Below are 12,325 nucleotides of genomic sequence, written 5' to 3'. Positions count from 1 at the left end.
GTGTAGAATGGAGCAAGCTGACGCTGCCAGGAAATTGGGGTTGTCCAGAAAGACGGTCGGCAGGATTTGGAACCAACGAGAGAAGCTGCTAAAAGAAGCACCAACCAGAGCAAGCAGATTGAAACTGCGTAAGTCATCTCATCCTGCCTTAGAAAAAGCGCTTCTTCTGTGAATACAGGATGCGTGGAGCAAGAACATACAGCTCAGTGGACCCTTGGTTCAAACCAGAGCCAGGCAGCTTGCGTTTGGCCTTGGCATTGAGTTATAGGCCAGTCAAGGATGGTTTGACCGCTTCAAGCGTAGGCATGGAATCAGCTACAAAGCTGTTTGCGGCGAAAGCAAAGCTGTCGACGAAAATGCCGTAAGGCAGTGGAAAGACGGAACATTGCAAACATTTCTGAGAGGAAGGAAGGCTTGCGATGTCTTCAACCTGGATGAGTCAGAAATATTTTTCAAAATGCTCCCTGGAAAAACGTTTTGCCTTGCTGGTCAAGATTGCAGTGGAGGCAAAAAGTCAGAAGATCATACTACAGCTATGTTCTGTACTAATGTGGACGGAACTGAAAAAGAAAAAAATTCTGGTTATTGGCAAGCCCAAAAAACCACTCTGCCTAAAGAACTACTCTATGAATGTAGAGTACACTGCAAATAAGGCCGCGTAGATGACATCTGAGATTTTTAACAAGTGGCTGACTAGTTTTGATCAGAAGATGGCAATGAAAAACAGAAAAATTCTCATGTTTCTAGACAGCTGTTCGGCACACATGAAAACCTCGTCATTGAAAGCTGTTGAGCTGAGCTATTTCCCACCCAGCTGCACGTCTTTGCTACAACCTCTGGATCAAGGGGTCATAAGAGCTGTTAAAGCAAAGTACAGAGAACGGCTTGTTCAGCGGCTGCTGTTTGATATGCTGCAGAAGCAGGAAACAGTGATCAACTTGAGGACAGCAATTGAGATGCTATTTGGCTCCTGGAACGACGTTAAGATCAGCACTGTGAGAGGGTGCTTCCGTGAAGCAGGTTTTAATCTGCAGCAGGAAGACACAGACAAGGACATTGCAGGTGAAGACTTTGATTATGTAGATGAGGAGCCAGAATCTTGGCCAATCATTCAGAGGAACTTTAATGAGTCGGGCACATTTCAGGGCTTTGTTGAAGCGGATGACAATCTTGCTGTTACAGAAGACCTCTCTGATGAGAACATTATCAGGATGGTGCAGGAAGATGAGAAAAGTGAGGACAGTGCCACAGATGTGTCTGACAACGAAAGTGATTGTGCAGCAGCAATGACTTCTGGGGAGATAATGACAGTGCTCAGCCGAGTTCGTCACCACATACAGCTTTGGACCAGTGACCATGAAGGATCTCTCAGCCTTGTCACCAAGCTGGAAGAAGCTGTGCTGAAGAACACTGTGAATGCAGCCATGAAGCAAACCAAGCTTGTGAACTATTTCACCACTAACAAAGTTTAACAACAAATGTCATATAATAAACCTTTTTTCAACAGGTTACAGCTTGCTTTTGTGCTTGTTTTAATTGTATGGTGCCAATATCGAAATAAGGGCTGGTTAGCAAATGAGAACTTGGTACCTTGCTTATAAGAGACCTCTCATATAAGAGACATAAACTGCTCCCCGGTACATGTCTTCAGAAACGAACTTCAGGTTATCGTAAACCTTTCAAGACTACTTTTAAACCAGCTTTTAGATAACCTCTTAAAAGCATTTAGAAATCATATATGAAGCACCCTGGCAAAGGGATTATTTGTGTCTTTCCCAACCTTATTTCAAGACCAGCTTTTCAAATACGTTTTGAAGAGCAGTTCTAGATTGTCTGAAAAAAAGTAGTTAAGCCGGATATTAGCTGGCATATACGACGTTTTACCTACGAAGTTGCCTTACTCGTCTCTTCTTTAAACCATTTCTTTCGTCTCGGATAAATGATATAAAAATGTTATGTATCTCTTTTGTGCTACCTGGGGAATAGAACATGAACATTAAGCTTACGGCAAATTGAACATTCTGATAACCTAAATGACTTCCATTTTGCTTCTGAGGGGTATGTATTGTTACAGAGTATTGCTTTGGTGAAGGCACTGCCATGTTTTATGTGACACTTGATGTGGGGCATGTCGGTAGCAACCTTGGAATATATATATTTTTTTCTTTCTTGAAATGCTTGAGGCTAATGAATAACTTGTGCATGTAATTCGAGTGGCGGATTTAATTCTTTTAATTAAGAAACGTAGCATGACTGACCTTACTATATTCAAATATTACGTTACTCTGTAATTATAATTACGCATCATAAAATTCTCAAAGAATAATTCTATCACCTTGATTTGCTTTCAGTGGAGTCTCAAGCATCACCTATGGTTCACACATATGTATCGACAGTCAATCATAATTCGTGACTGAAGTGGATATTTGAAAACATTTGTTTATGTATGCATCTCGTTTTTATTCGTATTTTAGAATGTTTCACTCGATTTGCAGTGAGTTTTACCATTTTTTTCAAGGTTATTTTATTCTCTGTGCATTTTACTGACCCCTCGCTTCAGATTTCTTTTTTATAAAATAAATGATACTATTTACTATTCAAACTGGATTAAGTCATTTTTTAGCATGCTTACTAGAGAGTGACAGCATCGGGCAACATATCTATATGGCTTTCATAGATTACGAAAAGGCATTTGATTCAGTAGAGGTACCAGCTGTCATAGGGGCATTACGTAATCAACAAGTGCAGGAGGCTTACATAAGTATCTTGGGAAATATCTACAGAGATACCATGGCTACCCTAATTATCCACAAGAAAAACAGAAAGATACCTATAAAGGAAGGGGTCAGACAAGGAGACAGAATCTCTCCAATGCTATTCACAGCATGCTTGGAAGAAGTATTCAAGCTAATAAACTCGGAAGATTTAGGAGTAAGGATCAACGGCGAATATCTCAACAACCTTTGGTTTGCAGATGACATTGTCCTGTTCAGCAACACTGGGGACAAGTTGCAACAAATGATTGAGGATCTTAACAGAGAGAGCGTAAGAGGGGGGTTGGAGATTAATATGCTCAGATATTGATCTCAGTGGTATAGCCAGAAATTTCGTACGGAGGGGTGGGGCTCACGTTGAAGCTCGGCCTCATCTTTATGAAATTTGTCGAGGGATCAAATATATGAATAATAACTGCATTGCCATCACCACATATGCTGCAAACGAATTTGAATGCTACGCACTGTGAAGACAAGGAAAATATGTATTTTTTACTTAAAGATTATACTCTTATGTCCCAAAAATTGTACCCGAAATAACTGATATCAATGCTCCGATGTTTTTGTCTATTTAATAAGTAAACAAAGTATCACACGAACTTTAAAACTATATCAGTTCGAAACCAGCAAAGCAGTGCATGCTGCTCATATGAAAAATGTAAAGGCCGTGAAATGAACAAATTGAGGACAAATATTTTGATGAAACTTCATCATTCAAGAACCTTGTTTACATTTTTGTACAAATGTAACGACCAGGGAAAAATCTCATTTACGCCGTTCTTTGTTTCAATGTATTGCACAGGAGCAGCTGTCACCGGTCGTGTATTGTGAGTAATTGCACCGAAGTTATAGTCACAACAGAGAGCACATATAAAAAGCAGGAGTTCTGCGAAATATACGAGGGCAAGTCAAATGAAAGTGAGCCAATGCAAATATATGACAAACGGCGTACTTTATTTAAAAGTAGTCTCCATGACCATTTAGACATCTGTCCCACTGACTAACGAGTCACGTGATTCCCGTCTCATAGGAGTCCTTGGGTTGCTGCTTCAAAAAATCCCTAACTGACTCTTTCATGTCATCGTCCGACACGAATCTTGTTCTCTTGAGCTGTTTTTTCAATGGCCAGAAAATATGGAAGTCGCAAGGTGACTGGTCTGGGCTGTATGGCGGATGTTGCAGCGTTTACAACTTGAACTTTGCCAGTTTTGTGTTAACCACATCAGCGACGTGGCGACGGCCATTGTCGTGGAGCAAGATGACCCCATTCGTCAAATTTCCACGTCGTTTGTTTTTGATTGCGGCGCGCAGCCAATCCAGCATTTCTCAATATCGGAAACGATTGATAATGTCTCCAGGTTTAGCAAATTTGATCATTAATGGCCCTTGATGATCGAAAAAAAAGTCAACAACACCTTTCCGGCGGAAATGACGGCCTTTGGAGTGGTGAAATCGGATGTTCTCACTGTAAGCTTTTCGGTCGTGTTTCAGGCTCGTAGTAGTGGCACCATGATTCGTCCCCGGTCACAACTGAAGACAAGAAGTCGTCACCCTCATTGTGATACAGGATCAGATGAGCCAAGGCAGCTCCGAACCTCTCCGTCTTCTGGCGGTGGTTAAAAATGAGCATCCACTGCGCACACAAGCGCCGTTAACCGAGATGTTCATGAATTATGGTGTGAACCGAACAGTGGCTGATGTTCGCATGCTCTGCCAGTTCATCAATGCCTATCCTCTGTTCTTGTCTAATCAGTTCATCAACCTTTGCAATTGTGTTGGGGGTGATCGCACGGTGGTTTTGGCCCGATCTTGGATCATATTTGCAACTTTCACGTCCTTCTTTGTACCATTTGCTCCAATGCTTCACAGTGGCCAATGAAATACAATGTTCAACGTACATGGCAGCCATACGGCGACTAATTTCTTATGGGAAATGCCTTCAGCTGTCAAAAACCTCATGACACCATGCTGTTAAACTTTCGGAGCGTCCATTATGTCATAGAACCATGTTCAACGCAGTGTATGAGACCTTTAAAGAACATTTATCCTCACACCTGTGTGTCACTTTTGTAAATGAGAGGTGCCTGTGTGCTACAAGCATGCTTTGCAAATAATGAATCGAACCATTATTGCGTGGGATGGATTGGCTCACTTTAATTTGACTCGCCCTCGTACATTAGAAATGTGAAGATACAATGAAATATACAAATGCGAAGATACAACTTGATAAAGGGCAAAAAAGTGCCACTGAAAACAAGCTTCACTGCACGTATACAGAAAACCTTGCAAAAAAGATATTTGAATATACGTAAAAGTTTCCAATAAATCTAAGTATCTAAGAAAAAGTCACTATGTATATTGTGTCAAACAAGGCAAATAAACGTGTTGCGCAATCACAGATCACGGAATCCCAATGGTCGCCCACCCCCCTACTCCCCCTGACGTATAGTGCGCGGCGGAAGGTGGTGCGCATCTTCCCCACTTTTCTCTCTTGCGCACACAAAACTAAGCCACCATTGTTGGCTCACCCATGCCACCCCCCATCCCACCCCTCTCCCTCACCATGCTTTCACTCGCACATACAGCATGCAGTGATGATGTTATCCCTCTTGGACTTTATACGGAACATAAGGGTGACAGTGACGGCAGGAATGCGTCTTAGTGTCCATATAATTGCTATTGCAATAATATGATAAGAGTATCCGGCAACTAAAGCGTCCCGCGGCTCATCATTTTCCACAATAGAAGACGTAACAAAATCTAACTTTTGCCATGCGACAATTCTCTGTGCCGCAACTATGTCTTTTTTTCTTTTGTGGGGAGGGGGCACCGAAATGAAAAAACGCAAAGGAAATCATGTTGGTCGCAATTGAATGCCTACTTTGGGCACCTAATGTGACGACCGAAGGAATATCGCAGAAAAAGTGAGACGCTTGGTCCACATAGAACTATACGCATACTGCTTGGTATCCTACACCGGTGAGACAAAATTTTCTGGAGAGGTTGCACTCAAGCGAGCGCATTGCATTCCTACACTGGCGAGAGAAGGCTTTCCGGAGAGGTTGCACTCAAGTGAGCGTGTTGCCATCCATCGAGTCCCCACAATGATGGCGGCGAGCGATCAATGTTTCTTTTTCTCGTCTGCTAGCCGGAAAACGTCTAAAACTCTTCCAGGCAAAAATACATTCGGCCAGAGAAAAACGAGTGCGCACCAAAGTGGCCGCGCGATAGTCGGGGCAACACGAGAAAGACGCATGCGCTCTGGCTGGCTCTGGCAGCCCGCGGGTAGCAAAAACAAGAAAAAAGAAGAGGCTGAATGTGTCCTTGCAAATAAAAGTCAGACTACAAAAAAAAAAAAATTATAATAATAATATCTTTGCTAGCTTTACTGTATTGACATGGATGTTGGCTCAGGTGAAGAAAAAATGTTGATATTCTTTTCTGTGACACAATGGCACAAATGAACCACTACAACACTTCGTCTCATTGGACCTCACTGCGTGCTTTGTCAACTTGTCTGATAGTGTGTTGATTTGGCTTGTCTAGTTGTATGGTCCGATCTATGACTTTAGAAGAGTCAATGCACCTTTGGTGTGAAATGTTTATAACAACATTAAACCCGCGAAGTTCCGGAATTGAAAATCTAATGCATGACTTTGGAAATGGCAATGTACCTTTCACATCAAAAAGTTTATGAAAACATTATACCCATTAAGTTTTGAAAATGAAATCCTCACGCTCTGTAGATTCTGCGAGATGCTGCGACGAGCCCGCTCACCATCAAAACGCCCTTGAAAATTGGTGCTTGGATGGAGTTCGTTGCATTATGTGATTCCAGATATATGGGCGTTGCCACGAAATCCAGCCCGAGTTCGCAATGTTCGCGCTGAAATGTGTATGTCTTTTCGAGCGTGAAAAAGACATTCTAGACTCAAAATTCAGAATGATATAGCCTGGCAAGAGAGCAAGAGTTAAGGACCGCCAGTCAGCCTCTATAGAGTCTGTGAAGGAGTACGTTTACCTAGGTCAATTACTCACAGGAGACCTTGATCATGAGAGGGAAATTTACAGAAGAATGAAAATGGGTTGAAGCACATACTGCAGACATTGTCAGATCCTGACTGGAAGCCTACCATTATCATTGAAAAGAAAGGTGCACAATCAGTGCATTCTGCCGGTGCTAACATATGGAGCAGAAACTTGGAGGCTGACAAAAAAGCTCAAGAACAAGTTAAGGACTGTGCAAGGAGCAATGGAATGGAGAATGCTATGCATAACATTAAGAGACAGAAAGAGGGCAGTGTAGATCAGAGAGTGAATAGAGATAGCTGATATTCTAATTAACATTTAGAGGAAAAAATGAAGCTGGGCAGGCCCTGTAATGCATAGGCCAGATAACTGGTGGACCATTAGAGTCACAGTATGGGTACCAAGAGAAGGGAAGCACAGTTGAGGATAGCAGAAGGCTAGGTGGGGTGATTAAATTAAGAAATTCGCAGGCGCTAGTTGGAATCAGTTGGCACAGGGCAGGAGTAATTGGAGATTGCCTTCGTCCTGCTGTGGACATAAAAGATGATGATGATGATGATGAAGATGATGATTATGATACTATTAGCTCACTTACTACAATTTTGTTTCAAATTTATGGTTTGTGAAAGTGCTCTGTTGTGTTTGCCAATCATTTACAAAACATTAAATTTGCACACTGACATGCTTCCCTTCGTCTGTTTTGCTCTTGTTAGATAAAGTGACTTGGTCCCATGGAATGACTACTTAAGGTTCTTAATTACTTCTTGACTGGTTGGGAACACATAGCAAGCTCTCACCTTAGTGTGTTTGGGAAGTCCACTGATACCAGCATACTATTGCAGGTCTAACATAATGTAATTATGTGATGCACTAGCCCTTGATGTGTGCAGGTATGTTTAAAGGGCCTTTCTATTGTGCAGATACTTTAGCTGATTAGTTTCTTGATGCTTGAATCAGTACCATTGGTTATCAGGCCTATCTGTCCGCCTTTTTTTTTTTTTTTTTTCTCGTACTTGTAATAGCTTTACTTTACATCTGTTTTCGGTCTGCTTGTTACAGCTTCAACTCCATCAACATCGACCAATGCGCTTGCTGATTCTGAAAATACCGGACCAGCATCTGAGCGATCCGAGGCTCCAACTTCTAGTGGGTCTATCACCGGAGGTTCCTCACACTTGGCTTCGCGGAGGTTAACAAGCGCAGACTCATCACCACCTCCCACACGAGCAGTTCCGCCCGAACTTCGAGGAGTCTCAGTTAGGGACCTGGTTCGTGCCATAGGAGAGAGTCGTGCCAATGGCAATGGCACAACACCGCCAGGGACACCACCAGTGACACCACCGGTCCGACGGAGACGATCGTCTGCTAGCTCCAAGCCGGCAGCATCAAGTCCAGTACCTATTCCTGGTGTGACAGTGCCTTGCTCATACTCAGACACTGTACTTGGGGTATCAGAAGGTGCACCAAGCCATTCAGGGTCCCAGGCTCAAATTGAAAGTGCCAGGAGTGCTACTCCTTCACAGGGCAGCCTTACTGAATCGACCTCCTTTCCCAAGCATCCTGGATTGTCGCCACGAAGAGCATCAATCCAAAGGTATTACCTTTCTTACACCTGTTCCATTCTGAAGGTTATTTTTTTTCATGCACTTCTGTTGAGTAATGCTGTACCTTAAGCTAAAGACTTTTAACAAACCAGAAAATTTATCAGCTATAATGGCTGAAACACTTACATTAGTAACAAGAATAGTTTTCTGTGCTCCTGACAAAGAGTAGCAACTTGCATGTTGTAAATGAGCAATTGAAGCAAATTTATATTTATTTTGGCATCAGCTATGTGCTTACATTTCAATATTATACGAATATTATAGAATGCCATATTTGGAGGACTCTGAATCAATTTTGACCACCTTGGGACCTTTAACATGCACCAAAGCACCAGTGAAGTCACATTCTTGCACTAACAACTTTCTAAAAATGTGGCTAGTCACTAGAAATGGAGAATTTGACATCCTGCTGAGCAACAAAACTCTGTAGCTGTTGGGCTACTGGAGCAGGCGACATTGTGTTATATACTAGACTGAAATTTTCAGTAGCACATTAGTACATGTGCAAACCATTGACACGAGTCTGTAAGGCACCTTGGTTCATGTATTTTCCTCTTTATGTTCATTTCCTTTAGTGAAAGCAGTGTCAGCTCTCATTTGGGCAGTTTCTTTCGTGAGCTTCGGGACACCTCAGCAACTGGCTGCATAGGCTGCATTACACAGCGAACTACGGACAGTCCCCTAAGCACACCTGGCACTCCAAAAAAGGTAACTATAGTTTTAAACTTCGACTGCCTGCTGTCACTGCCTGTTCGCATAAGTGATAAATTTCATATTTTTCTAGGAGAGCCTTTCGCCAACTTCATCATTGAAGTCATTCACTCAGACGGGAACTCAAACCAGCCCTGAAGGAGGACCAACTACAAGCATTAAAGGCCATTTCAGCATTGGTAGCAACTCAAGTCGCGACGAGAGCCCGCGTGTCTCTCCAAAAATGTCCCGGCGGGAACGAACTAGTGCCAGTGGCACACGGCATGTGCTTCGTGGGAAGAGAGAGCGCATTCACTCAGAACACACAGAACGTCCTGCCGCTACCGAACCTTACCGCCAGGGTCTGTCCCCTTCTGTGGCAGAGTGCCTGAGGGCTGTCTTCTGCGCTTTTCTATGGCATGAAGGTGTGGTTCACGATGCCATGGCATGTGCCTCATTCCTGAAGTTTAATCCTGACCTTCGAAAGAGCATCACAAAGAGAACTGTGGCGGCGGCACCCTTGACAAAGGAGCAAAAAGCTCGTTTCCGGCATTCTGTTGAAGTAACTTCACCGAGCTTGTTGCATTTGCAGCAGCTGGAAACACTCCAGTCCAATGAGCCATTGAATGAAAACATCAAATTGAAGAGGGCGTTTGCTCCGGCCACAACTTCCGACCAGGTCACACAAGAAGGAAGTTCTGTGCAGGAAGATGTGGCTACAGACTTGCCCCGTGCCCTGCGCTTCCTTGTGTTGCTCTGGGAGCAGGTGACTGGCGTGTGCAAACAGGCCATCAAAGAGCAGGTGGTCCTTCCGAGCCTTTTCTCAGGCAGTAAAAACATTAAGTGCGTAGAGCAGGCAATTGTTAGGGGTTCGGAGCGCCGAAAAACGAAGAAGAAACGAGGCTACCGTTCAGCAGTTGTAAACGGCCGTGCCACCAGTGCTTTTGATGCTTCAGCCGGTGGCGAAAAGGAAGTGACATGCGAGCTCTGTGGACTTTCATATGTACTGACATCCCAATACCAGAATAAACAGGCTCATTCTGGGTGTGGCGACAGGGCTGGCATAAAGAGCTTTGACGGTGGCACAGGGAGTCTTATCTGTGGTGGTTGGACTGGAAGCTACAGCGATAGCAGACCTTTGAGCAGCGGCTGGCATCATTTTTGTGACCGGTGTCGGGAAAAGCTGTGCCAGGCAGGGGGAGGACAGCGCACCTCCCTCGGAGGCCGTCACCGCAGTGGTTCCAGTTCCGCTGCCGCACGGGTTGCATCTCCTGCTCAAGACACAATTCACCACAACATGAAGAACAATGCCATGTTTTTGCTGGAACTGTCCAGCTCTGGAATGAAGTCACGGCGCAGTGGGCTGCCAAGCTTGGCCGAAGCAGAGACACTGCTTCCGTCTAACCAGTTTGCTGCGGCTGGCCCCATTCAGTACTTCAACATGCTGGGACTCTCTCTTGATGCACTCTCGTTTGGAGAAGACTTTGTGCCATCCGAACCAGGCACATCCGGTTCACAAACTGCAGAGGCTGACCCTGAGTCAGTGGCTGCCCTTAATGGAAATGAAGCTGTAGAAGACACTTTTGCAAGTGAAAGGAGTGATGAAGCTGGATTGGGTCCCACTGTTACTGTAAGAGGCGGTGGCAGGGTGTTTCATCGATCCGTCTCTGTAGGACTAACACACTTGGATTGGGCAGAAAAGGATCTTGCAGAGGCGGCCATTCAAGAAGCAAGGGCCTTAGTCATACCACGAAAAAGGAACAACAGCAGTGGAAGTGAAGGTGAGTGCTATATTCAAATGTGGTAGTGTTTTGATGCTGCACGAGGGCATAGAGCAAGAACTGAATGTTTTGGAAAGCAATGTTTTCATCCATAAACATGAGGCATATACATTGAATATACATTGAATGTGCCCATTTGTGCATAAATCTCACTGTGTGAAAGTATGAGGTAATTCATGCTACTAGTGTGAGTGTCTGATTGCTGAACATCAGGGTTGTGGTGCTGTGAATGCAGCAAAGTGAATGAATATTGTGGACTGCTCCCATCACTGTTGTCCTGAATAAATAGACTTTGTGAAATGCTTTCCATGCAAGACAAGTTTGATGTCATGTAATTGGCATAGTGCTTTTTTATTTTTATTTCAATGCCCTAAAGGCCCAGAGGGCATTACATAGGGGGGGGGGGGGGGGGAGTATTATTATACGAACATTAGATACAACAATGTTACAGACACCAAGGAAAATAACAAAATATAGTAAGTACAGTAGAAATAAATAGAGCATTTACATATCAAAGCAGAAGAGCACTACAGATGTCGTCTCACAATCAAGAGGTATACCATATAAATTATCGCTTTTCATGCATATTGACGGGATTAAGGTTACTGAATGTCAACTCGATCCAGATACATAAACAATTCTGTCTTAAAGGATTACACATCAGTAAGGGTAACTATTTGTTCCGGCAGATCATTCCACTGTTTTATTGACAACATAAATGGCACATTCTGATATTTTAATGTTCTTGCTAAAATTGGTTGTACTTTCAGACAATGATCTGTATGTGAAAAGGTGTGATGTGCCGGGAGAATATTCCTAGTTGCAAAATCTGTATTGCTGTAGTAGAGTGAAAAAATGCCAAATGAGATATCCTGCGTTGCATGTCAGGATTAGCGAGATTAAGTCTTTGCTTCAATGCCATTACACTTTGATAAGATGAATATGTTAATAAAATATACCTGGCTGCCCTGTTCTGCACAGATTCAAGCTGGCTTGAAAGATCAGTGCTATTTGGATGCTATGCTATGGAAGCGTATTCTAATGCTGACCTAATTAGTGTTGAGCAGGCATGTAGCTTCGTTTCAGCATTGGCAGCCCACAAATGACGCTTTAAAGGACCTGATTTTTTAAAAGCTTTATTTGTTATGTGCTCTATGTGAATGTTCCACATTAGATTGGACAAGATGTGCACACCCAGATACTTAAATGACTGAGTTTTTGCAATTATGTTATGGTTAATTGAATAGGTATTCACAGGAGTATTGGTGAGCGTAGAAAACGTCATCTGCTTTGTCCTGTCGATATTGATCTCCATTTGCCACAATATGAACCACTCATGTAAGCAGGTTATATCAGCCTGCAGGAGCATTACGGCAAGCGGGTTAGTTATTTGTCTGTATATCACACAGTCGTCGGCGAAAAGGCGTATACTAGAAGTTACGTTGTT

At 43.3% G+C, this 12,325-nt stretch overlaps 1 protein-coding gene across 1 annotated transcript in view; it reads left to right on the top strand.

Moving 5' to 3' along the window:
- The window catches only part of hiw (MYC binding protein highwire), a 266,470-nt gene that overhangs the window by 196,483 nt on the left and 57,662 nt on the right, over positions 1-12,325 (top strand). Inside the window, exons 56-58 of the mRNA XM_050182883.3 lie at positions 7,863-8,397; positions 8,983-9,115; positions 9,192-10,878. Coding sequence (XP_050038840.1) covers positions 7,863-8,397; positions 8,983-9,115; positions 9,192-10,878 — 2,355 coding nt within the window. The remainder of the gene's footprint in view (positions 1-7,862; positions 8,398-8,982; positions 9,116-9,191; positions 10,879-12,325) is intronic.

The sequence above is a fragment of the Dermacentor andersoni genome, chromosome 4, assembly GCF_023375885.2.
Source record: "Dermacentor andersoni chromosome 4, qqDerAnde1_hic_scaffold, whole genome shotgun sequence".
Taxonomy (NCBI): domain Eukaryota; kingdom Metazoa; phylum Arthropoda; class Arachnida; order Ixodida; family Ixodidae; genus Dermacentor; species Dermacentor andersoni.
Note: the sequence above shows the minus strand (reverse complement) of the source record. Positions and strands in the feature narration are given on the sequence as shown.